The sequence below is a fragment of the Strix uralensis genome, chromosome 2 (genome assembly GCF_047716275.1).
Source record: "Strix uralensis isolate ZFMK-TIS-50842 chromosome 2, bStrUra1, whole genome shotgun sequence".
In the NCBI taxonomy this organism is placed as follows: Eukaryota; Metazoa; Chordata; class Aves; order Strigiformes; family Strigidae; genus Strix; species Strix uralensis.
The window spans coordinates 103813975-103841812 of NC_133973.1; the positions used below are offsets into that span (position 1 = coordinate 103813975).

General features: G+C 38.5%; 1 protein-coding gene across 1 annotated transcript in view; it reads right to left on the minus strand.

Moving 5' to 3' along the window:
* The window catches only part of VWA8 (von Willebrand factor A domain containing 8), a 203548-nt gene that overhangs the window by 113143 nt on the left and 62567 nt on the right, over window positions 1-27838 (minus strand). Inside the window, exons 15-20 of the mRNA XM_074859582.1 lie at window positions 19397-19565; window positions 18977-19054; window positions 15571-15686; window positions 14569-14675; window positions 12421-12527; window positions 2040-2111 (exon numbers count right to left, since the gene is read on the minus strand). Coding sequence (XP_074715683.1) covers window positions 2040-2111; window positions 12421-12527; window positions 14569-14675; window positions 15571-15686; window positions 18977-19054; window positions 19397-19565 — 649 coding nt within the window. The remainder of the gene's footprint in view (window positions 1-2039; window positions 2112-12420; window positions 12528-14568; window positions 14676-15570; window positions 15687-18976; window positions 19055-19396; window positions 19566-27838) is intronic.

Here is a 27838-nt window from a genome sequence, read left to right on the forward strand (position 1 = left end):
TCTAAATGGTTAGCCATCATCCCTGAGAAATTAAGGATGATTGATGTGGTCCTAAAAGACTGCAGAATGGCAAAGTATTTCAAAAAGTCACATGTAAGAACAGTGGAACAAACTAGTAGAGAGTAAACCTGGAAGTACTCAGAAGTATGTTAGCAATCAAAAAACAAAACCTGTAAGTATTACTGATTTGCCAAAGAGAAATCACAGCAAATCAATCGATTTTCCAACCTAATGGTACAGCTGAGCTGATGTCTACAATCAAAGCAGCATGTTCCAGTACTTCAACCCAGTTAAATCTTTTAATGCTGTCTTCAATTAGTTTCATAAGCTTGGAGAAAACGTGACACACATTAAATTATTAAAGATGAGTATACCACTGCTGGGAAAATACCTTATACCTTAAAAATCGTACTCGCATAGTCTTCAAAAATTTTTGCTAAATTGGTAGAACATATGAAGCATCTGTCAGGGCCCTGAGTGTTGAAAGTCAGCACTGACATGGTGTTGCTGCCTCACTGGGGTCCCCTTTGCCCCCCATGGCTTGGGAGCTGTGTTTACACTCAGGCCCTTTTCTCAGTTCCTTCCAAAACTACACTGCAGTGATGCTGTGCCTGGCCCTGTACCTTGCTAATCCTAGCCTGAACCTGTTGACTTGACTTTCTAGCTTGGCCTCAGACCTGCCTCATCACCACAGACCTATCTGGCAGCCACTTGGCTGACCACAGCTGCTGTCCCCAGACCCGCTCTTCTTGCTTGGACACTGTGGGACTGTGAATCTTGCCATTAAGGACACTGCCCCTGCCTTCATTCCCCTCTTGCTATTCCCTGACAGCATGTCCTGCAGGCAATCTGTACTACACAACATTTTCAATACTAACTCAGAAGCTGGCATAGAGAGAGCACTGTTTATGAAATAAATAGATCTTCTTTCATTTATTAAACATTAATTTCTATTTATGAATAGATGAAACCTTTTGGGAGAAGCTGGCATCATCCAGCAAAAGCCTACAGAGGTTAAGTATATCTTCGTAAATTCAAGCTATTAACAAGGACTCTAGATAGATGATACTGTATATAACTGTATACTGTAATTTTAACATATGCACATTAATAACAATTAGCATTTTATATTCCTTGCCATGTAGGTTAGACCATTAGTTTTTTGTGATAGACTTTTTCCAAAGGCTATTGCAAAACATAAAGAGAAACATCTGCTAGAAAACTATTGTATCCTTGCTAAGGAAAAGCTAAACTAAAGGGAGATTACTTTATGAGGGAAAAAACAACTTGGTAGCTTGGGAAGTATCACCTTTCTGAACACTTCAAACATACAGAAATAATCACAAAAGCTCTCTTCTTTTTTTTCAGAGCTAACTGGCAAAGCGTATAATTCTGTTCAAGTCACCTAACAGCTGCAGTAATAGTTTAAGATGGTTCTGAAGAACAAAGACTTTCAAACATACCCAACTGGAGAACATCTGCCCATACCTCATATTAGGGAGCCTATAAACTGTTAGAAGGTGCCATGAAACAGCAATGACCAACTAAAGAACAAAACAGCCACCATGATCTTGCCAATAAAGTCTCCATCAACAAAGATACTAGCCAAAGAATAAAGCAAATCTGTATCTATTTTAGAGAAAACTGATATTTTGCTATCAGTAAATAAGATTTAGATAACATTTATGTGTACACCTCTTATCTACCTCTGCAGATTTTAAAGGAGAGGTTCGATACATAGCCAAGAAGGATAACCAAAGCCATTAACTGAAGATTTTAATGGTAATGATGTTACATATTAACTATCAACGCTTTGACTTTTTACTCTGATAGCAATGCAAAAAAACATTTAAGGCATTTACATTTTCCATAGATATGTGCCCATAAAACCCATGGAAACTAGTAGATAAAGAATCAAAAAATGGGTCAAATACCTCAGTAGTACAAATTAATGCAATTTCAATGAAGCAAAACAGAGATTTAATTTCATTATTAAATAATGAGTTTGTTCCATGCATTGTAAGAGATGTTTAACTCACCTGATTGCCAACTAAAAGAAGATGTTCTCCCAGCAGAAAGTCCTTTAGCATATCTTCCATTACCATCATGTGCTAGAGAAACAAAACCACAATTTTCACCTCTGTTTCTATACAAGTTTATGCATTTGCTAATGATAGTAGCACAAGAGGAGCTTTACTTTCAGCATGCTGTATTTATACAGTGGGGGCCAAAATTTTTTTAACTTTATACTTAACAGCTATTTATTTCATAGCAAGAATCTCTCAGTCAGTAACAGCAGAGGCAATCTATGCAGTGACTAAAACAATGAAACAAAAACACTAACTCTCCTTATGTATTTCCTCTGCTCCAACTGATTCTGGGTGTCTGACTTCCCTAAATATATTTAATTCTCCGTAATCACTCCTAATGCATTTCCTTTTAGCCTAGTCGAATGCTTGTCACCCAGAGTTTAAGAACTTTCATTAATATGTGTATGACAATTTTCCAGCAATTGTACTGGGAGGAAGCAAAATGTATCCTGGTAGAACTTTACAGAAAACCAAACAGAGGGAATAAAAGGCAGCTGACATGAATATGTAAATTACACATATTTATTTTATTAAAGATTAAACACTAGGTCTAGCTTAATGACAAATACACTTCCTATTCTAATCAAACTTTATTTTCAAGGAAAACAAAGACAGAAAAATGCAAGCTCAAGTCTAGAAGTGTTTATTATGTGCCTTACAACTTCTAAATTAGACTGCCTAATTGAAGCCAAAATGCTGGAGATGTATTTTACATATATCCAATATCATAAGAGGTAACACACACTGTAAATCCTTTAACCTTACCTTGTTCCTCACAAATAATTTGTTTAAAAGGATTGAAAGGATTTAAGGATAATGTGGCAATGCAGACTACTTTACTCGCAATGAAGTCGTGTATATTTCTCCACTGTATCTAGTAAAAATAGGTCATCTGTAAGTAGGTCAGACAACCTACTTAGAGAAATGAATGCTTCCCTTCAGATAAACATAAAATTTTTTCACATTATCATCTCATCTCTACTACTTGATTAAAAAAAGAAAAAAAAAATCTTGCCTGTAATTTCTGAGCATAGAAATGCTCAGTTTCTAACTGTGTGAAAGATGTTTTAGGTTTCCAAATCTCTCCAGAACAGAGGCTGGGGGTGGGGGAAGAAACTCTTGCAAACACAGATTAATACCACAAAATCCTAACCAGGCATGTCAAAAGACTACTGAATACTCAATGCACAATTTAAGTAGGCAAATTACTGGATTTTCTGGCATGTGTACACACTGGAAATTTATAAACTGATGAGAATAACTTTGACCAGATACAGCATAAATTCTAGGAAGTCAGTTTTAGTACACACACTGATTACATTTTTTAATTTTATTGCTAAGGCATGAATACTTTCCTCTGATGACTTCTTTTTTTTATCCTAAATTGCCCAAATATGTGTACATTACAGTTCTCCTGCAGAACAGATTTCCCACAAGAGATATTATGTATTGAAACTTTTTTTTTCCATCAAGACTTAAATTAGCATTGTATTAGGATGTATGCAGGCATTTCAGATTAATTATTTACACAAAGGACTTGTAAGAAGACATATCAATATCATGTCAACTTTAGCAATCCATGCTCCCCAAAGCCTGGCTTGAAAGTAGCATCTGGCATATCACTTAAAAATTATTTCCATCCCTATGCCTGTTGTGGACCAACAGCAATGTTCTACGGCAATGCCAAATGCCACTGGAACATGAAATGTTTCAAGACCAAACACACCATGTATTTCATTACATTGTACAGCACTGCAAAGGGCTGAGGATATATTTTTTCTCTGTTTCAGTTTATTTTTGTAATTTTTAGATAACAGAGAGGAAGTATTGCACTAGACTCATGAATCAAATTGTTGTCCAGTAGGTTTTGCTGAACGATCATTACAGCATTTGAATGACCGAACTACAAACTAGTAATACAGAAAATAAGAGTAGAATTCATTTATAAATAAGAACAGCTACCCCGACTGGTATTTGGCTGTTGTTTCCTTCAGCATTCAGAGTGCATAGTTATCAGGGACAGATACAGAGCAGTTCGTTCTCCACAGCATTTTTAACACACGTTGCCTATATAAAACAGATGCATAATTTCTGAACACAGGTTGTGTACAATTTTCTGAATCTATAAACAAGAAGGTGGAAAAGCAATGCAGGAGCAAGTCCTAGCAAGACTCAGGATTTCGTTTCCAACAGACCCAAATTAAGTACTTTACCGAAATGGCAACACAGAACAAAATCTCACATGAAATGTTAGTGGGGAAGATGAAGGAGACTGTCATCTGTTCCCCTTGCACAGCCTGTCATCACCCTCAGTAGGTGATACCCATGTAGCATAGTCTTTCTGTGGAGAAATGTGGAGCAGTTTGCTAACAACTGGCTACGTGAGAAAGGGCACAGCACCGAGGAACTGCTGACAACGGCGACGTGATGGGAGAATACCGAAAAGTATCAAAGAAGAACAAAGAACAGAAGCAGGACTATGTAGAAGGCCTTGCAGAAATCATAAGGGGAGAGATTGGTATTTAACCTTAGCAACCAAAGTATCTAACCTTAGCAACCTATAAGGAGCTTGCTTTTTGCAATATGTATGAACTAATTATTGTGGATAAAAGAAGTGTGAGTACTAATAAATTTGAGCCTTTGTGCATTAAATGATGGCTGGGCTCCCTCTGCGTTCTTTCAACAAATGGTGACCGCGACGTGATACGTGCCAAAGGACGTATAAGGCACCACGAAGGATAAAGACCAGAGAAGGTTGTTCAGGTCCTTAAGCAGCGAGGACGGCGAAAGGCGACTAAAAAGGCCCGCGCCCAGGGTGTCATAAGCGGTGAGCCCTGCTGATACGTGCTGCCGAGACCTGGAAAGGCTGCAACGGAAAAATTCAGGTATGGACAGGCAAGCAGCATATGATTTATTTGCATCCTGGCTGGCACAACGCCGGGTTGAGGGAATAGATGTAAAAAAGGATCTTCAGGGGCTTTTAGCTTATGGGGTAGAGCAAGGTTGTTTTATTAATCCACATACAGTTCATGAGTTATCGGAATGGCGAAAATTTGGAGATAAGTTATGGGAATTAACATTGAATGATGATAAGACAGCAAAAAAGTTGGGAAAGTTATGGAGGGTGGTTCATAATGAATTGCTAAGGTATCAGGCTGAAAAAAGAGCTGCACAGGGCGCAATTGCGGCAAAAGAGAAAAACACCAGATATGGGGAGGAGGAAACTAGGTGGCCATTACCGCCTACGTTTCGTGAGCTTGTTTTACCACCTTTACGTTCCGAAGAGACGGGACAGGAAAGCTCAGAACGAGTTCTCCCTACCGCTCCCCTCGCTTCTGCCCTGAGTAGCCCTGACGCGTCCAGCCAGACTGTGACGCCGGAAAGCGAGAATTCTACTCCTGGCTCAGAAGATGGGCTGGGGATAGAGATCGCTAAAGAAAGGTGTCGGGCTTGGAATGCATTGGCACGAGAAGGGTTAGAAAAAGGGGATGAGGAGATGACTCAGATGGCGACAGCAATGGCTTTTCCAGTTCAGTTTCAGCCGAACCCAGCTGGTGGACTAAATGCTACTGTTACGGCATTAGATTGGAAGCTTTTATCACAATTGCGCTCTACAGTGAGTTCTTATGGTGTTACTGGTGAACCGACTCGTCAAATGTTAGATTATCTCTGGAGCACTCAACTTCTTTTGCCTGCAGATTGTCGGGGTATAGCAAAGTTAATTTTCTCTCCTAGTCAGTGGTTGTTGTTTAATGCGCATTGGCAAGCGAGAGTGTTAGAATCGATAGCGGTACAGCGGCAAGCAGGAGATCCATTACAAGGGGTTACAATGGATGAATTAATGGGGTTAGGACCTTATGCTAGAGTAGAAGCTCAAGCATTGCTCGGTCCGGATAAAGTGAGAGAGGCAATGAGGTTAGTGAGAGAAGCTATAGAGCAAGTGAAAGAGCCAGGTGGAGTTCCAATGTATATGGGGATTAAGCAAGGGAGAGAAGAGACTTTGGGCAGTTTTGTAGATAAGTTGGTAAATGCAATTGAAAGAGCAAGAGTACCTCTCTACATGCAGGGTGCTCTCTTAAAACAATGTATTTCACAAAATGGCAATCCTGCTACAAAGAGTTTATTGAATACATTAAGGGCACATTGGACTGTAGAGGAGGCACTTGAAAAGGCGTCCTCGATACCCACTGGACCTCAGGCTTTTCTTGTAGAGGCAATAAAGAAATTAGGGGAAGGAATGAAAGAACAGGCTCAGGCTACTCAAAGTCAGGTTATGGCAGCCCTTGCGCCTCTCCAGACTTCAGCAGCAACAGCAGTTAAAGTGCAAACACCTAAAAAGGGGCAGCTGCGGTGTTACCGATGCGGAGCTCCAGGGCATGTACGAAAGAGTTGTACAGCCAGAAATGTATGGTGTCAAACTTGCCGATCCAACTCCCATAATGAGGTGGCTTGCTGCAGACGGTCGGGAAACTCCACACGGAGCGCGTTCGCCGGCCGCCGCGCAACGACCAAAATTGCAGCCGCAGCGCAGTCCTTCAACCCGCCACCCGGGGAAGTCTCGGGTTGGACCTGGCAGCAGCAGTAGATGTTATTCTGTTAACAAATAATCCTCAAACAATATCTACGAATGTACGAGGACCTATCATTATTAATGGGAGAGCCATGGGAGCTTTATTATTAGGAAGATCATCGGCATCACAATGTGGACTATTTGTTTTACCGGGAGTTATTGATGCAGATTATGAAGGTGAAATCTATATTATGGCATATACACTGAATCCACCAGTAAAGATTGCACAGGGACAACGGATTGCACAGCTGGTGCCTCTGCCACAAGTGACTCAAACAATACGACCAATAACTGAGGAGAGTCGCGGAAATAAAGGCTTCGGATCCACAGGAAGCCTGACCCTGCTAACACTGGATCTGAGTACGAGACCCAGGAAGACTGTTCACCTGTCATTTCAAGGTAACGCAATAACTGTGGAAGGGTTGTTAGACACAGGCGCAGATTCCAGCATACTGTCGCCTTCTTCTTGGCCACAAGGCTGGCCGTTACAAGAGCATACCACTACCATCACTGGCGTGGGTGGTTTAACTTTAGCTAATCGAACGCCGCCCCTACAATTAACAATTGAAGGACAAACAGTCACAGCGGTGCTTGCTGTAGTGCAATTACCTCCAGGGGTAAATTGCTTAATTGGAAGAGATGTGTTAGCACAAATGGGAATAGTTTTGACAAACGATCACCATTTATTCTAATGGCCATTGCTTGGACTTTCCCGATCCCTATAACTTGGACATCTGACAATCCAATATGGGTAAAGCAGTGGCCACTAAAAAGGGAAAGTCTTGAGCAAGCACACTTGCTAGTACAAGAACAATATCAGCAAGGACATTTAAGATTATCTACTAGTCCTTGGAATACTCCGATATTTGTCATAAAAAAGAAATCAGGCAAATATCGACTTTTGCATGACCTTAGAGAAGTAAACAAACAAATGGAACCAATGGGGGCTTTACAACCAGGTATGCCGAATCCAGCTATGTTACCTTATGAATGGCCTATATTGATTGTGGACTTAAAAGATTGTTTCTTTACGATTCCGCTTCATGAAAAGGACATACGCCGATTTGCTTTCACTTTACCGGCAATAAATAGAGAAGGGCCAGATCAACGGTTTGAATGGACAGTTTTACCGCAAGGAATGAGGAATAGTCCAACTTTATGTCAGATTTTTGTAGATGCAGCCTTACAGCCATTACGTCAAAAATGGACTAATGTTATAATTTATCACTATATGGATGATATATTATTTGCACAGAAAGAACCATTTACAGAAGCACAGATAAAAGAAATTGTAAACACCCTTGCAAAGCAAAGATTGGTAATTGCACCAGAAAAGATACAAAAAACAGCTCCATGGAAATATTTAGGATTGTCTTTGACGAAACAAATAGTAGCACCACAAAAATTGACAATTAATCCTGAAATTTCAACACTGCATGATGCTCAAAAGCTATTAGGAGATTTACAATGGCTAAAACCTATAGTGGGCATCCCAAACGAGCTTTTACAACAATTAAGACCACTGTTAAAAGGAAATGATCCTGCACAGGTGGTGTCTTTATCAGCAGACCAGAAGCGAGTGCTACAACAGATTATGGATCGTATTACTTCTGGACAAGTGCGTCGGAGAGACGCTGAGCTCCCCCTGGACATACTTGTGTGGATGGGTTCACAGCATTTGCTCGGAGCTATTACGCAGTTTAAAAAGAAAACGGGGGAGACATGGGTGCTAGAATGGATCACGCCAGCATTACAACAATCAAAATCTCTACTTCAAAAAATTGAGGCATTAGCAAATTTAGTAAAGAAAGGTCGTGTGCGAGTTATTCAAATAAGTGGAAGAGAACCTCAATTCATATACTGTCCAATGCAGAAGGAAACCATGCAGTGGTACCTGGCAAATAGCACAGCATTGCAGGAAGCCATGTTAAATGGGCCAATGATGTTGTCAACTGATCAATTATCTATGGAACCTTTGAGATGGTTAGGACAATTACATTGGATTGAACAGCCAAAAAGACAACAGGCGCCGATCCCGAATGCCATCACAGTTTATACAGATGCAGGAAAGAAATCTCAGACAGCAGCTATAACGTGGCAGGAAGATAATACATGGAAACACGAGATATTAAAAGCCACAGCACAAGACACACTACAAACTTTGGAACTGTTGGCAGTAGTTTGGGCGATGGTTAAGTTTAATGAACCATTGAATATTGTAACTGATTCTATGTATGTAGCAGGAATAGTAGCAAGGATAGAAGATGCAGAAGTCAGGGAAGTACAAAATAAGCGTCTCTATGAGTTGTTCTTACAATTACAGAGGGCCATAAAAATAAGGGAACAACCGTATGCTGTAATCCATGTTAGGAGTCATAAATGGGATATAGGACTTGGGGAAGGTAATGCTCGAGCGGACAAATTGGTATCCACTGTTGTACATGTTCCTATGCCGAAAGACAAATTGGCAAAAGAAGCACATGACATATTCCACCAGAATGCAAAAGGGCTAAAAACACAATTTGGCATCACAATGGCGGAAGCAACGGCCATAGTAAAAACATGCCCTGTTTGTAGTTTTCACAATAAAGGGGTTGGTATTGGAATAGGAGTTAATCCTAGAGGGACGAAATCTAATGAAGTATGGCAAATGGATGTGACTCACATACAAAGTTTTGGTAGACTTAAATATGTACATGTTACTATAGATACTTATAGCAAATATATATGGGCCTCCGCGCAGAGTGGGGAAAAGGCCACACAGGTAATCAGACACTTAACATGTTGTTTTGCAATAATGGGAGTCCCGAATACTATAAAGACAGACAATGGACCAGCATATGTCGGAAGTCGAATGCAAAGATTTTTAAACAAGTGGGGAGTGAAGCATGTAACAGGGATACCGCATTCTCCCACAGGACAGGCCATAGTTGAGAGAGCAAATGGTACCTTGAAATGTTATGTAGCAAAATATCAGGAAATACAAGATGTACAGGAAAGATTAGCAAAAACATTATTTGTAATGAATCACTTGTGTATATTTGGAGACACAGAACAACCACCAGCTATGTTACATTATGAAAAGGCAAAAGTAAGTGAAGGAAGGAAAGAGATATGGGTAAATTATAAGGATCCAAAAGATGGATTGTGGAAAGGACCAGCTAAAGTAGTAATATGGGGAAGGGGATATCTTTGTGTTTCTACACCAACAGGCACCGTATGGGTTCCAGCGAGATGGGCGAAACCTGCCGCACCTCCCAATGACACCAGAGGAGAGACAAGCTCATCAACAGCGACTGATTAACCTGGGGCAGGGGTTATGTTTGTGTCTCTGCAGATGCCGGCCCTCGCTGGGTTCCTGCTCGGTGTGTTCGGCCTGTGCTGGAACCTGCATCAGGGTGAAGGATGGGTAGTTCCACAACCTAAACAAAATGTCTGGGTAACTTTGGCAAATATGACACATCAAGAAACCTTGTGCCTTTCTACTGCGAATCCGGAAAATCCATTCTCCACCTGTTTGGTGGGAGTGCCAGTAGACACATGGCCAATCCCACAAACCCTTCAGATTTTCTCTCTTTGCAACTCTCCAAAAAATTGTACAGATAATTGGGATGGTGTATACAGTCACCTTCCACAGGTTACGCAAGAACCTCAAGAGCTAGAGTTGCTAGGCTCTGTTATAATGGATGCTTGTGTGTTTTTTAATTACTCCTATAACACCACACGGAGAGGGCAAAATGTGAATGCAACTAATGCTGCTTATCGTAATTCAACTGCTTGGTGCAATTATACTTCGACTAACATCTCACGATCTTTTGCTGTTCCTCTTGCATTACCTCCTGGTGTGTTTCTAATCTGTGGAGATCGTGCCTGGGGAGGCGTCCCATCTAAACTGAATGGAGGCCCGTGTAGCCTCGGACGTCTCACGTTATTAACACCAAATGTGTCAATGATTCTGAATATGACTCGAAAACATAAGCGAGTCCCAAGGACCGTTCATCGGTTTGAAAGTTCTTGTCGAGATAACATTGAATTCTGGAATCCAGGCCAAATCATAACGGCCTCCATATTGGCACCAGGAGTTGGTGTTGCAAATGCCTTAACTACTTTGAATAAGTTGGGATGTTGGCTTAGCAAACAGACTAATGCTACTTCTTTAGCTTTAAGTGGTCTTTTAACTGATGTTGATAGTGTTAGACATGCTACTTTACAGAACAGAGCAGCTATTGATTTTTTGCTCTTAGCGCAAGGACATGGATGTGAAGATTTTGAAGGAATGTGTTGCATGAATTTGTCTGACCACTCAGAATCTATTTTCAAAAGCATACAGCAGCTAAAGGATGGTGTCAAACATTTAACAGAAGATGATGGATTAGATTGGTTAACAAGGATGTTTAAAGGATGGGGACTTTCAGGATGGTTAATATCTCTGATCAAGTCTGTGGGGGTCATGATCTTGGTAATTGTGGTTGTGCTTTTGATGTTGCCATGTATTGTCAGTCTTCTGCAAAGGGCCCTGCAGAAGACTGCCTCTGCAATATTTTTAGCACAAGTGCAAAAAGAAAACGGGGGAGATGTGGAGCAGTTTGCTAACAACTGGCTACGTGAGAAAGGGCACAGCACCGAGGAACTGCTGACAACGGCGACGTGATGGGAGAATACCGAAAAGTATCAAAGAAGAACAAAGAACAGAAGCAGGACTATGTAGAAGGCCTTGCAGAAATCATAAGGGGAGAGATTGGTATTTAACCTTAGCAACCAAAGTATCTAACCTTAGCAACCTATAAGGAGCTTGCTTTTTGCAATATGTATGAACTAATTATTGTGGATAAAAGAAGTGTGAGTACTAATAAATTTGAGCCTTTGTGCATTAAATGATGGCTGGGCTCCCTCTGCGTTCTTTCAACAGAGAAATTGCAAGTGAGGGAGGAAAAAAGGACAGGAAAGGAAAAGTAAGCAAACCCACACTAGGCCCCTAAAAGAAAAATATTTCACAAGATCATGCTATCAGTGTTGCCTTTCAGAGGCAAGATATTCTAAAGGTGACTCAGAGGGTAATTCTCCTGCTAAGGATACCCTTGTCTGACAGTTTTGAGGCTTCCACGCTAGATGGAGAAGAAAGCTGCAGTACACCTACGTCTACAAAAGGCTGGGGGGAAACAGAAACCAAAAAACCCACAGACACCAAGCCCTTCCCTTTTACTGTGTTCATTAACTACTCTTCACTACTACAAACTAGTTAATACTAATAACGCTAATGATTAATTAATAAGGTAAGCTAATTAAAATAAATAATAGCCAATTAATTAATAACCAATTAACTAATTGCTTTGCTTTTCAAACCTGCAGTGTTAATTCTAATAAAAGGCAGGTACAATTTCATGCAAAAAGCCTGTAAAACATGGTCTCAGGATGGACTCGGTAATGTAGCCCTAAGATTGGATTAGTCCAGCAGCAACAACAACAAAAAAAAAAATTTAAAAAAATCACTCAAGACAACATCTGATCAAATCATTCTAAATAAAATTCAGTTTCAGTTGCTGTTACTTCATATTTCATGAATGTTCAACAGGATTGTTACAATCTCTTCACAACGGGATGGCAAAGACACATCTGAAATAAGCACCAACTCCTAAAGAAACTACTTCAGAAATATACCCTTAAAATGTAGTTAGTACATTATTTAATATATATGAGCATGCACATTAGTACACGTTTAACAAACTTTTTGTACCTCACAAGCCAGGGGTTTGTACTTACTTGTGCATTTTCATAAAACAAAACATCAGGCACTTTCATTTTCTCGGTTGAGTTACAAACTGGCATCGTCACAGACCCTATCCTCAGAATCCCATTGTTTATTTCACCTAGACATTTTTCAGGAAGCAAGCAAATGCATTACTTACAGCATCCTCTGAGCAGACATTCAATCAATCCCCAATACTTACAAGTGACAATTTACAAATTTTAACAAGGCTGTAAATGATTTCTATCTAAAGAAAGTGAATGCTTGAAAGAGTATCCATTAAAAAGAAGTTGCATTACCATGAATTTTAATTCTCTTTAAAATTGCAAAGAAGTCTATTACGATTAAAGATGAATAGGTGATCTTACAGGAAAAGTACCATAAGAAACACTAGAAGTTGTGACCACTGCCTTGGTTTAATTTCATACTCTCATTTTATTATTGGAATATCACTAATGTCATTAGGTTACATCTCCTTAAACCACAAGTTTTCCCACCGGGAAAACTGTTCTCTCTCCCTGTCCCACTGGGGAGTAGGGTGCAGAGGGAACTGAGCAAGTGGCTGTGTGGGTGCTTGGCTGAGAGCCAGGGTCAACCCACCACAACAGTATAGAGTCACTGTTGATTCTTCCTTTCAGCATTGCATTTTTGCTCAAATGGGTTAATGCCAGAATGCAGACACATTTAACATTTTGGTAAAAACTTGCTAAATTTGCACTTGTTGAAATAACCTTCAACTACAGCTCTGAGAGAAAAAGTACATTTAAAAAAATTCTTAGATCAAAAGAACCATAAATTCTGTCCTTAGGAAAATAACAACTATGTGTAAACAATATTACTGTTTTTATTACACAATTTTATTTTTTTGCCACTAATTTTCTTAATTTGGTATGGTGCAAAACTGAAAAGAGCCTAATTTCTAGACAGATGTTTTTAGTTGTTCACCTATTATTCTACATGGTTCTATGAACGTAGAACGGTATGAAATAGAGAAACATGAAGAAGATTCAAGGGATGTGTCCAAATAAAAAAGAAGAATGGTAAGCAGGTAGTATCACACAAGTGGCAAGAGTTCAAATTATTTTATACACAAAAAATGCAAATACAGAAACAATAATACATGGATGGCTACATATGTGTATGTCTGTATACAGACATACATACAGCTGCACATAAATATTAAACTGTGTATTAGAGATATATTAATGTATCTGTATTTACATATATATTTTTATATATACACACACATAAATAAAATATATAAAACCATAATCCATATTAATTAAAGCCAAAGATGTGTTTACTACTGCAAAGATCTAACAGTAAAAACACAGAAGTCAAATACATCACAAAGCTGAGAATAAACATACAGAAGAGTGACAGCAGAGGTTAACACTGGTGAAGTAAAGCAAAGGAAAAGTTCAGTGAATGAAAAATGGCAAATTGCTCAAACTGTGCTGCCTGACAGAAGATTTGAAAAAATATACAGCTAGCATGAAGACTAGGGGTCATGCAGGAAGGAGAAAGCAGAAGTGAAAAAATGGCAGAGGCAGAAATATATGCATAGCACTGAAGGCTACTGCAAATGAGTACAAGCTGGATGAGGTAAAGAAACAAACACCTGCTCGATAAAGATGACATGTAACAACGACAGCAATTTAAAGAGAATAAAAAGAAGGGAAACTAACAAAGAAGTGTGTACCAGAATGAAAGCAAAACATAACCCACGACTTTTACAAGAATCTCAGTGAGAAAAAGGCTGATTTTAACAGTGGAGAGAAAGAAGCGATGGTAAAAAACAGAACAGAGAAATATTAAGATCAAAACACGGCTGTAACTGTACAGAAGAGTAGTTATCAGTGATGAGGGGGGAAAAAAAAAAAAAAAGCAAAAGCAGTCCAAGAAAGCCTGAGGCCATGGATCTTACAGACTGGGAAACACTTAAACATGATGGAGAGCAAAATTCCATGAGCTGGGAATACAGCAGACAATACAAAATTATCAACATCATGAGAGCAGCACTGCATTCTGTTAGAACAAATTCAAAAGAATATAACTGGTGCAAACTACATTTAATTTTGGGGATAATTAATACACCTTTATATGCTCAACCATCTGAGTAACATACATGAAGAGCAGCACAAAAGATGGCCGAAGCTTACATGTATAATCCTTTTCCTCTAGTTTCTTCATGTCATCTGGACTTGTCTCAATACCAGCATCCTGCAAATTTTTATGTAAAGCTGATCTGGCAAGGTTTGGTAAAAACCTAAATGAAGAAAAGTAATAGGGAGGTTGTATTTTTTAATTTTTTTAAAAAAGTTTTCAGTATTTTTCTGTAATCTAAAATCAGTATGAAGCTTTACTTGGACCTCAAACCCTCAATGTTTATTCCTTTCACACTCAAATAGTCTTCAACATTTCACCCACCCCTAAGGAGTGAAACAGCTTCTTCCATGGGCAATGAACTACACTTGTGGCTGTGTGCTCATTTTAAAAGGCTTCAGTGTTACTGAATATTGCAACAGGGTTGTAATGTAGGATGGATTAGGACTGGAAGTATTTAATATCCTCATTCCACTGCCAGTAAGAGCTACAATAGAAACAATGTTTTTCTGGAAATACCTTTTCTTTTGATTCAGTCCACTTGGACTCCAGGTTCCAAAGAGAAAGAGTGAGCTCTGATGTATCCAGAACTAGGCCCTTTCAGTTTTCCAAACCTTTTGATAACTACAATTTGCTTCCTTTTGGAAAACAATAAAAAAACCAACAAACCAAACCAAAAAACCCAACAAGAAAACCTAGATGTTCATAACTTTTCTAGATACAGCTTTTAGAACTGAAACCAAGCCACCACCAAACATCTAGTCATACTAGATATTAATATAACTCTGCTTTGAGTGTTTTGAGACAGTGAAGTAATGCTGATAATGGTGACCCAATTTATATAATGAAATATCTTCATAAAGATGAGAAAAGAGTACAAAGTCATTTCTACTTACCTCCTAGGTTTGAGAATACCACAGAAATACTTCTAAAGAAATTACAGACTTTAAGGAGCAAGACAGCAACTGTATTATCTACTAGAACGCATTAAAAACTATCTTACATATTAGCAACTGACCAAGAAGCTCTTGAATTTAGACCAAAAGTAGCACTTCTACCTGGAAAGGCAGGCTTTATTAACAGCATAGTAAAGGCTTTCATCTGGATGTTGTGACAGTCGACGACAAATTCGCAATAGCTGTCGAGTAGATAAAGATGAAGCCAGTGACTGTGCCTGTCAAAAAATACAAGGTATTTTAATTATTTGATCTCTGGGACTGGATCTCAGGGATTTAAATTGAACAAGTCAGGAGAAAAAAGTAAAAAAGGAATTATTTCAACTTTTCTCCTAATTCATAGGTGCTTTCTGCCTCCTACAGCAGCTTGTGCTTTTTAATCTGCAAGCTTGTAATTCTGTAATAGTTGCAGTAATTCACTGCCATGGAAATCATGATGTCATCAAAAGATTAGCCTTATGATTTCACTTGCTAAGCAACAGGAAGAAAAATGTGCTGATAACTGAATTTTATTTTTTGTATAAAACCTAACACTAAACAATATTCATAAAAACAAGGAGGTTAGCCACTGTAAAAACATCAATGTCCTAAAAAATCGTTTGCTCTTCACAAACTGAATATGAGCTCCACATGTAATGCTCTGGCAAAAGGGTCTGGCAGGATTCTTGGATGTATAAACAAGACAACACTGGGCAGCAGTAAGGAGATTGTATCACCTCTGCACACGCCTTCTGGGCAGGCTGTTACTGGAACACTGTGTCCTTCTGTGTTGTCCACATGTTAAAATAAATGCTAAAAACTGGACACGATTCAGCAATGAATTACAAAATTGATTCAACGCCTGCGAAGGCAGACCTCAAACAAATACAGCTAAATTTAAAAAACAAACAAAAAACCAGAAGTCCAAAACAGGTGACCATGTATTTAAAGAAAGATATAAAGACTGAGAAAGAAATAATTCTATAATTATGTCTACCGGATGAAGGTATCTAACACAAATAGGTTCCTTATTTTAGCAGGAAACACACAACAATGACCATGATCTGATAAGTCACGCCATGCTTTGCCTGGGTCAAGTGAAATATTTTAATTAGGTAATTTCAAAATGTTTTGTTTTGGTTCATATAAATGATTTCTAACTGCATTACAATTATCTTAATATTATGCTGCTTCAACTGGAAAAAAATCCTGAAATTTGCCATCCAGGGAAAAAAAATAGAGAGAAGCAACACTTCATGAACTTCAGAGTCTTTTTTCCCCCGTTAATAATTTTTAAGCCTGAGAAATGTCTTAACACCAATTCTTTCCCCTGGAAAACTGCAGTTTTGACAAAGAGGAATTAATATTAAAAAAAAAATAACTTCTATGAAATTGTACGTAACTTTTCTCGAATGCTGAGAAAGTAAAAAATAATACCTTTGAGCATAGTATGGAGCAATAAGCAAGAATAATTTAGATTGGGCTAACTGCAAAGAGGACTGCTCCTGCTCCTCCTGCTTTCACTGACAGGAGACTGTGAAGCATCTTCTGAACCACTGTAGTTTACCACCCAGCATTATGGGCACTGTGATGTAAATGATGGCATTTCAAGCGTCATTTCAAGACCTACTCAGCCATGTGTGAAGCATGGGCAAAGGAGAGGGGTGAGTACTGTATCCTTGTTATCCCTGTTCACTAGCCAGAACCCTCACTGCCTTTGGAGATTATATTATCTTTCCAGAAGTATTTTAAACAGCTGAAAGTTTCCCGAGTAAATTTTGGCAGGTCAGCAATCATTCTAAGTCACAACCTGTGAGACTGCACTGATGGAGAATGGCAGCTGAGTATAGTAACTGAGGTAGTGTATTTCATACATTGTGCCACCTTGGTAGAGTACAATCTCTAAGGACATGGGCATTTTAAAGTCTAAATAATATATAGCATCAGATCCTGCACTGAAATGAATGAGCATAGAGGACAGGACCACAGAGGAAAAGCTGTATCACATCTGAGTATTTGCAGCTGGCAGCTATGAGTTTTGGGAACAAAATTTCCTCTTCTCTCTTACCTGTTTTTTTAAGTATTTTATATTGAACAACTGTAAACTCAAAACTGGGTTAGTGACAGTCTTTGTAATACATATCTATGAGACATCTAATTCAACAGGATCTCGACTGTGTTCTCTAGATACTATTGTAAATCAAGCAAACTATTACAATGACTCAGACAACACCCACGAGCTGAATAGTCTACAGGTATTCTTCTATTGTTAACAAAATCACTTTAAACAATGGTTAATATTTCAGGATAATTTCTGTCAGAGCCTTACCTACCTAGGCAACTCTATAAATAGCCTGACATACCTAAGGCACATATTTCAGCTCCCCGCACAGGTGTGCTATTCCCAACATGTCTCATGTCACTGCTGATCTACAGGAATCCTCACTCAATCCATACTGTGACTCACTTCTCATCCAACATTATACTTCATTAGATATTTCACAATGCTATAGACATCCACATATTTGGAAAGGATTTTTGTAATGCTCTGTTCAGGCATGGTATGTCTCCACATATGTCAAAACCAATACATTTACACATTATGTGTAGGAAGCTAAATAGATAATAATAACAACACTGTCCCAAAGGTGTACCTAAAAGTCAACCTTTTTACTTACTTTTTTTAAGCTCAGAAGAGCACAACAGCCTCTCTCAGCTTCTTAAACAGTAATACTGTAAAAACTATTACCCATGTTAAAATCATTAAAACTAAGGAGAATGGATTACATTTGCATAGCAGTTGAACTGCTGGATTCCACTAAAAATGTTTTACATTTTAGTTACATTAAAAACATCCAGTGCTTTAGTTGCCATAGCAATAATTTCTTTTTCTTTTCACCATGATTTGGCTGTATCTTTTTAAAGAATTTTGTGGTTACTGTCAGCAGAACTTATTCTTCTTGACAAGACTGCTTTAACAGAATAGCCTGTAGCAGTAAGCGGGAGCCAGGAGCAACTCCTGTAGCCACGAGTTCTAGAGCTTCCCTTTTTCCGAGTCTTTGCTGTTGCCCGTTGGCATTTTATAATGGCTAGGGTAGTTCGCATTGCCCTAAAAGCCCCAATAATTTCAGCCATCAAAGTTCCAGTGACTACAGCGAAGTAGTCAAAATATATTTGGGGACACATCTTTACATCCATACCTATTCAAAATGCACCTCAAGCATGTTTCACTGTGAGCCATGTATCTAAACCCACCGACAACATGTGTACTGTTCTGCCTGACTTCTCTAGGATTCCGGCAATTTCCTAAAAGCTTTACTTATGCAGATTCTAAAAATGTACATCACAAATCAAAAAAGTTTACAGTACGCAGTGCAGTAATTGTCAGCAATAATTTTCTGTGGCTGGTTTTCCAATCAGGCAGCCTTGAAATAACACTATAGCTTAGCATGCTTCACCCAGTCTTTGTTAAAAGAAACAGTCACAGTAAGAGAAAGTAAATTTAAAAAAGAATAAAAAAAGGGTTCACCGTGGCATCATTTGTCTCCCGAAGCTTGTGTGTTAGTGACAACAACTGCTCCACAGCCACACTGGGTACATTTGGAATCTGCTTGAAAGAAAAACAGTATTAATCTTACTGCAAGATACGCAAGTTCCGTATACAGTTACACCCAGATGCAATGAGCATACAGTTGCTGCAGTTGCTTTATGTCAACCAAAAGGAATACAGTTTTGACAAAGAGCGTTTTTTTATTACAGCACCATTTAATATCACAATAAGAATGCTAATTTATGTCAGTATTGTTAAGAGATAAGCAGATATGCTGCTTTGATAAGCTTTGAAAATGAAGACTCATTTATGCTACACTGAAATAGCAAAATATTTTTTATGTAGTAAATAGCCATGTTCAGTAAGCATAGTCATGTGTAAAATATTGAACATGCTTACCATTTCTTTAATAACTTCCATTTCTTCACTCTTGCTTAAAGATCGAACATTATGAAAAAGAAACAGTGTCAGAAACTCTGGACCCAGCCATTGTTGAGTACTACTTCCAATGACAGGAGGTTCTGCTAAGACCACTATTCTGAAAGAAGGATGGATAGGAAAAATAGACCTGCAAAAAAAATTTAAAAATGCATTATCTGGCTTAAACAGTGAATACGAAATTTAATTTTTACATTATATAAAAAAATAAATTATTGTCTATACAAATCATTTGCAATGCAACTTTATTTTTAAAAAAAGACTGCAAAATGTGACTTGTGATTTTATAAATTTACAATTTTTTTATGCTCAGAAGGGTACTCAAGTCTCCTCATCTGCAACAGTACCTGCATGCCTCAAGATGAACAAATACCAGCAACTAAGCTACAGACTACTGCATAGTATGTCTGAAATGGACACATCTCATTCATCCGATGGACTTTACAAGTGCTTTATCTAAAGCAGGATGTCTCACAGGCAAATTAGGGAGAGAGTAAGATCTACCAGAGCTGCAGTAATGAGCAACTTCTTTTACTTAATTAGACTGACAGAAAGAATGACACTGTAGAGATTGGCCTAGATACCATGAAGAGCTAGAATTCGTAACAGTTTTGGAACATTCTCCTTACTGATGCTCTTTGTGGCCCTTGGAAAATCACCTGGACTCTTGGGGTGGGATTAATATGCTTCATAATATTCCTGAAAGTTATACTTCAAAGACCAAACCAGTCACCTCACCCTTGGCTCATTTTAGAGTCAGCATGGGGAGACAGGTCCCTCCAATGGCAGATTAAGAATTTAAGAAATGCCCCACTGGGTGCTTCAGTCTACCCATCTCAGCTGGAGATACTCCTTAAGGAAAGCGCATAAGCCTAGCCACTACCAGTAGTCTGTCCGCTCATATTCTCCCAGCATTCACAGTCGTATCTTCAAAGACATTGGAGGGTAGATCTCTATTTGCTTTAATGTCTGTTTACCCACAAATTTCTCTAATCCCTTTCTGAACTTCATCCTATCTGCCTCCACAACTTCCTGTGGCAACACATGCACTGCTCACGGTGGTAGAAGGTACTGACCTGCTAGCTTCAGTCAGTGTCCCCTAGTTCACACTGCAGGATTTGGTGACTGTCTCTTAGACACCTGCCTATTTGATTCCACTGAAGATAATGGGAGCTTACTGTGATTAACACAAACCTGAATATACAACTTTTAGATGCATGTGTTAGGGCAGTAGAAGACCGCTGCCTCGTTTTTTGGTATCTTTGCCTTCTTTACATCTTTTGTCTCCCTTATCTATGTAATACTATCACCTCTTTGGACTGGGAATTCATTGGTACTCATCAATCAGCACAACTGCATGATCTCTAGAAGCAGCAGAAGTAACAGAGAGTAGCAAATCAGATACAAAAGCCAGCCATATTGTGCAAGGAGGACCTGTTTTCAACAGTCAATTTCAAAGTACTCCTATTAAAATAGGAGACATTAATTAAATTTCACTTGCTTTTTCCAAATTAGACAGCTTACATTGCTAGATATGCCTGGTATCATGTCATTTCCCATATAAATTACTACATTTGAAATCAGAACCTTGGGGGCAAGTATTCTTCCTGGTTAAACTGAGGGAGGAAACGATGGCATAAGCAAGAAAATCTGGACAGATTATGACTACTAAACATAAATTAACAAATCTATTGCATAGGTGGCTCATCTGTTCATCTCAACAATAAACCTGTGATACAATAGAGCAATTATAGCAAACAGTCTCTTGTATCAAAGCAAACACAGGGGGAGGCATGAGTTATTCTCAGCTGAAAGTCATAAGCCTAGAAGCTACTCCCTGATTGATAAAAATAGAAATAGATGTCTGAAAACATCACATGAAAGAGGAACCAATGGGAATGTCACTGTCACTAAGCATAAAAGAAGGTCAGGGAACATTAGCCAACCTTATTATAGAAGAAAACATTTTCTAGATAGGATAAATACATATACTTCCCGACTCACCTCTCCCCCATTACTGAGAAGAAAAACAACCCTCCTCCAGAAATCCACCAAATTCAAAGGACCAATTCTAGTCCTTCTGCAATACCATAAAAGAACACAAGAAGCAGTCAGCTTGCCCTAGTAAAAAGAACACATTTCTCTTGTACCACTTCCACATCACTAACTAGAAGGGCATGGTGGGGACAGCCAGGGAGGGCACGGGGAAAAGTGGGAGGAGAGGAGATGCGAAGTAAGGGCAAGCTAACTTGCTGATATCAGTTAAAGTCACTGACATACTCTCTAGACTTGGACATATCACAACATCACTGCTGTGTTTCCAGTTTGTAAACACGAATAAAACTATTTGGCTACTTCAAAAGCCAGTTGTTTGGACTGATGCAATGTTGAAAATGTCAAGCTAAGTGTTTTTTTAAAGCAAATGCCACAAATGAGTCAATCCGGCAATGCTCTGAAAGTTCCCAGCTTCCATCACTGCAACTGAAGAGCCTCAAAGTTGTTCCATCATAACACAGATCAAGACTCTAAAGGAATATAATATGGAGCTCCTACATGGAGCTATATTTAAAAAAAAAGAAATCCTTGACATCTTGTGTTCTTTGCAGATGAAGGCCAAGTAAGCACACCTTGTTAAAAACTTGACACCTTTTAAATTAATGAGCCTCAAGCACAGTGGGAAGATTTGGTGTTAGTTGATTAATACAAAGAGGCTCTATCCTTCTCTCTATTAAATGTTTACTGATAAAACAGGTAGTAGAACACTCTCCTAATAATATGTGTGTCCTTCTTTTGACATCAGTGTTTAATTCCAGCCAAGGATTATTGCCACTGCTCTTGAGAGAAAGATCAGAACGCAGTCTGTTCAGGGTGATTTTAGGGAAAGATTTCCTTGTTATTGACACATGGTTCTGAGGAATTGAAGCCTCTCCTAAAGAAAAAAAAAATTCAGAATGGCATTCCTAATGCCACCTTGCACAACCAAACTATTTTTGGTCATCTCTTCCTGTAACATGATTTAATACATCTCATTTTCTATCAAATTTTATGAGTTCGGAATTGTCATTACTAGGACTAGAATGACCTATTGTTGTTTTCTCGCTGTTTTTCTTCCAGTCTAAAGTTAACAGATTACCTGAAAATTCACAAAACTGGGGGGAAAAAAAAAAAGTAAAAGCTAGAAAATGTAAGCAATTAAAAACTTTTATTGCTTGCTAAATTCACTCCCTGCCACATTTTTTATTTGTCTTATCTACTGTGTGTTCCCTTTCAACCTAATCACATGGAAAATAATCTACTGTCTGCAGGGCATTAAAACCACCCATGCATTATGAGTGACTTCTTTTAGCTTTTGAACAATCCTATTATATACCTACTTCTAGATTTTCCTAGAATAGCTGCCTTTCTGCTCACCACACCAAGGACATCATCTCTCTGTGCGTGCACACATGTTGTGGGGGGATATGCACCCAAACAGGTTAAAATACTGCATCATAAGACAAACCAACACTTCACTGCTCATCTTGTAAAGGCTGTGTGCTGCCTTTACAGTATTTGTCTCAGTGAAGTAATGGATGATTACAGAAGAAATTCTATGCAGAAATTTTGGATATGCACAGTACTTGAATGCACTTTCTCTTAATCTCTGAACCTGTTCAGGAAAATGAATCATACAATAATTAAATGAATAAGGAATCAGCAGCTATAACTTCCTTCCATGTAAAAGATCTTTAAGGACCATCTGTCACTTTCTCAAGGGCAGCTTTTTTTTTTTTTCTTCTCCTCAAACAAATATACTTAGTTTTCTCAAATGAGTGAATGTCATCTTACTGTGACTGTTTGCTAACTTACCTCCACAGACAAACTGGCACAAGAAAGAATAGAGGAAAATGTACACTGTGCCCACTGCTAGTTACCTTGTAGTTTATAGGCTTTCAGCAGGCCAAGGAGTATCCCAAAATCTCACACGGGTAAATGTACTGCTTGCACTTGTCAGTGCTGACAGAGCTATTGCACCCACCAGTCTGAAGCCCCTCTCAGAAAAATATTAGTAGGCACAACAGATGTAGAAATGTAATGAAATAATAGTGAACATATAACTCAATAACAATAATTACCATAATTTAAAATAAGAATATATTTTATTAACTCTTACAAAGGTAATAAAACTTTTAAATGAAGTTGTCCAAAAGTATAATTTATGAATACTACTGCTCTAAACTGCAAAACGTGAAAACAATCTGAAAACCAAACAACAGTTTCCTCTTTGTCCAGCACTGCTAATAACACTGCCATGGTTTAAGCACATTCACATTCACTACTGTGTTTACGCTCATATACAGAGGCATGTGATTTCTTTCGACCATACTGTAATCTGAAATACTATCCCTTTAATTAAAAAAAGAAAAACTCTTGACTTATCAGGTTGGAAATTATGTGATGGGTTGTGCAGTGTTCTCCTTTCTATTCTACTACACATACAAGTATTATTACCCTTGCACTGAAAATTAAAGGCACTAAAACTGTGAAAAAATATTCACATTTTTTACTATCAAATATTTTCATATAAGAGCGTGAAAGCTTAGTACAAAATGTGTCTTGCTTGTCTGAAGAAGGGATCTCCTAAAACTTCTTCACTAATATCTCAAGTTCTTCTCTTCATAGAAATAGGAAAAATCTTTAGGTCCTTTTACAAACACAGACTAAAAAAAAATGTTTACAGAAGTTTTGGCTCATTGATTATGAATAGTACTCCTTTTCTCTAAAACACATTTATATGGAAATTCTGTTTTAAAATTCCATTCACAAAGCACCGAGTTCAAGCAGTCTACTAAAAAGCATTATCAGTTATTCTTTTCCATTACAAAAGATATATTTGTATTTATGTAACTTACAACAGCATCTGGCCACCATGATCATTAGTGAGTCTTAAATTAAGGGAACAGAGAGTAACTGAGTTATTTTGTATTTATGAATGATTAGAAGTAGCACAGAAGACAGAAACTGCCAACTATACTACAAATAGTCACTGCAATCAAGAACACTCATGCACAGCAAAGCTGACTCGAAGCAGGCGGTGGGGGGGTGTGGGAGAACTATGTACTCCATGTTCTCAGTTTCTCTGACATATGGCAGTAAGGTATCAGTTCTTTATCACAGCTGCCTTCCAGGTTCTAGCTACTGCTTTTTCTGAAATCCTGAAGATGGCTTTGCACTCTCCTAACCTAATGATTTCCTAATGAAGTTTTTAGCTTCTTTCTTTCAAATTCTAGTCCATCAGAAATACTCCTTTTTCTCTTGATCTTGTATCTCCTCTGTTCATGACTATTTTCAGTTACTTCATTTAGGCCCTGCCTGACCGTTTAGACATTAAAAACTGTCGTGCACTTCCACTGAATCACTGGTGTGCCTCTCGGTATGTTTTTTCTTCTTCCTCTGTTTCTTGTAAGAACTACATTAGTACATGAGATCAGGTAGATAATAAAAAGGTTAATAACAAACTAAAATGTTACTTTTGTAACTTAATATGTATTCTATGTACCATATTGATTCCCAATATACAAATGAGAATCAAGGCTGAATGAAAGGGATTTAGGAAAAAAAAGTCAGAATAATCTGATTCAAACAAAACTTGAAACCACTTTCCATAGGGAACTCCCTTATTGAAAAATTAACAGTAGTGGTAGTGTGTCACTCATCAAACATCCCAGATTCAGTCCCAGCAGAACTGGGAATGACAGCATATATTCTGCAAGCCTGGCAAAATGCAACTGTACCGAAATTACTTTAGTCAAATCCAGTAAATCAGTATAAGTAAAGCTCTCTTTTCATCTTACTCTAACATCAGAAATATAGCTAAGGACACTAGCCACAGCCATTGACACACAGCAGAAAGAGACAACATTTCTTATTGATATGGAAAGCATCTCCTAATTACAATTCAGAAAGTAAGAATTTGCCCAGTCAATCTGCTAATAAATTCAAGGTACAACATATTCTATATAACATCTCCACAAGGCAATATTTTGCAGGCAAATGAGGGATGGCTAGCACCATCATGTTTTCTTAGTCTGTGATTAAATCAGCTGTCAATACCCTAGATATCATTTGATGATTAGGTGTCTGGAGAGAAGGGCTAATTCCGCACAGCCATTCTGCAACACTGGAAGGTACAGAAGCTTGCAGTGACAGGTAACTGTTGTTGAAAAGGACAAGCAGCAGGAAGAAATGAAGTTCTGGAATCAAAGAGCTATTGACATTGCATCCTGGAGCCAGTCAAAGGTAGTGATGTTTTCAGAATATGTAAGGGACCAAAACCAGGATGAGGTCCTGAAATACATTCAGTTCCTCAAGGGCTGACAAGAACAGTGCCCACTCTACAGAGGAGTGGTTCACCAACGCCAAAGAAGCCCATAGCCGAAACCAAAGAAGCAGATACATGTTTGCATTACTTTACCCTGACTTCTTTTGAGTAAGTCAATACAGAAGAAAGCTGAAAAAGGGCCAGACTGAATGTTTCACCTAGGAGAAGGTGGGATTCTCAGCACAATGGACTTCAGCTAATTCGGTACCAAGAATTTTCATCTGTATCCAAGATGGTGCTAAATGATCACACCAAGCTTCCAGATGCAGGAATGCCTACACAGTGGGGATTCTGTTTGTTTGTTTGTTAAGATCAAGTACTAATCAGAAATGTATTCCTAAGACAATCGACACCCCTCATTTATGGATCAGAGGGTGAAAGCTCATTGTCAATCAAATAGCTAATCTAGGGCTTGGCAATTAACAATACACTATGTTGCAAAATATTAAGGTGGCTAGGTACATTGCAGTACATTGCAACCTGAAGGAAAGGGGGACAGTCTTCTGAGGAAAGCCAAAAAAAGAGTTTTGGAGCCTCCAAAGTAGTCAAAAGCAATGCACAATTAGCACTGAACAGTGGAACCAAAAGGTTATTTGATGACCCTGAAGGGAAGGAAAGTGGGTACAGAGGTGGCACAGTATGGAGATGGGTTTGCAGAATAGTCATTAAAGAAGATAGCTTGGACAGTTCTCATGGTCTAACAATAATGAAGGTTATAAGGGAGTCCACTGACAAAACAGCCATCGTTAGAATAGGGAGACACAGAATCCAGATGTAAAGCTCTATTCTTGTGAGAGAGGTTTGATTCTGGAAGAGGGGCAGTACTAAAGATGAATGTGTGATGAACTGTCTAGATTTTTGGAGTATATTGGCATGAACTAAAGAGTACCACACAGTAAGCAAAACAGCACAGTCACTGCCATTCTGCCTGAAAGCACCTTTGAGCGGACCATGACCACAAAGCCGGGAGGAGACTCACACAAAGACTAGATGTATTTTGAAGTACAAAGTCCAATGAAAAGTTGGGATACCATTCAAGATGGATCCCTGGAGCTTTTTTGCTTCTCTTTTCAAAGTCTGGGTTTAAAAACCTGATAAACAGAGCACTTCCCTGATATATAGTTCTTCAGTCAAATAAAACAAGTGCAGGAAATGCCCATCTAGCTGGGTGTATGGCCTCATCGGTGTGGATACAATTTGCAACAAAAAAGTCAAAATAAATGCTATGGAAGACTTAAAATGAAGTTTGTTTTGTTGTTGGCTTTAAAAAAAAAACCAAACCCAAAACCCACAGTATTTTGGATCAAAAGGGAACCAGAAATAACAAAACAACCAGGCAGTAGAAGAACAACAGCTTTTCTAAAGGGTGGACTATGAAGGAGGTCAAAGAAAAAAATTGTATTCAGCAAGACAATTACGCCTCTCTGGCGTGGCACATCATGAACGCATCCCCACTATAACTGAAAAGACCTCTTCAAAGCCTGGGCACATGCACACCCTGCAGCGTAAATATGAGCACGGGCATCTGACAAAACTTCACCTGTTTTTTCAGAGGTTAGAGCCATTTAATAATCACAGTATGTTTAGCTCCTTAGATATTACTGAATATTAGCTTGCATTTGTTTTGACGTACATTCAACAATATCCCTCCCATTAACTAAAATTGGTCAGCAGTGTTTGACTACATAGTAAGTATGGCCTCAGAGGACTAGAAAACTTTTCTATCTGTGGAATGTTTCTAGCAGACAAGTGGAAGTGAAGAAACAAAAAGCATAAGCATAATGGGTCCCAACCCATCCTTAGGATTTCCTGCCCCATATTAGTTGTAAATTAAATGCCACCTTTCTAGCTAATGAGCCAAAGGAAAGTAACAAGTTGTATTTAACTTCAATTTAGCTTTATTTTCCAACACTCTTTATAAAGTGTTCCAAAATTAAATGTTATATACCTTTATATCTATGTTTTTATGCACTTAGAATTTCTCTTCAATTTCATACTCATTCTGTTAAAGGATATTGAATGTTTTCCTTTTAGTTCAAGCA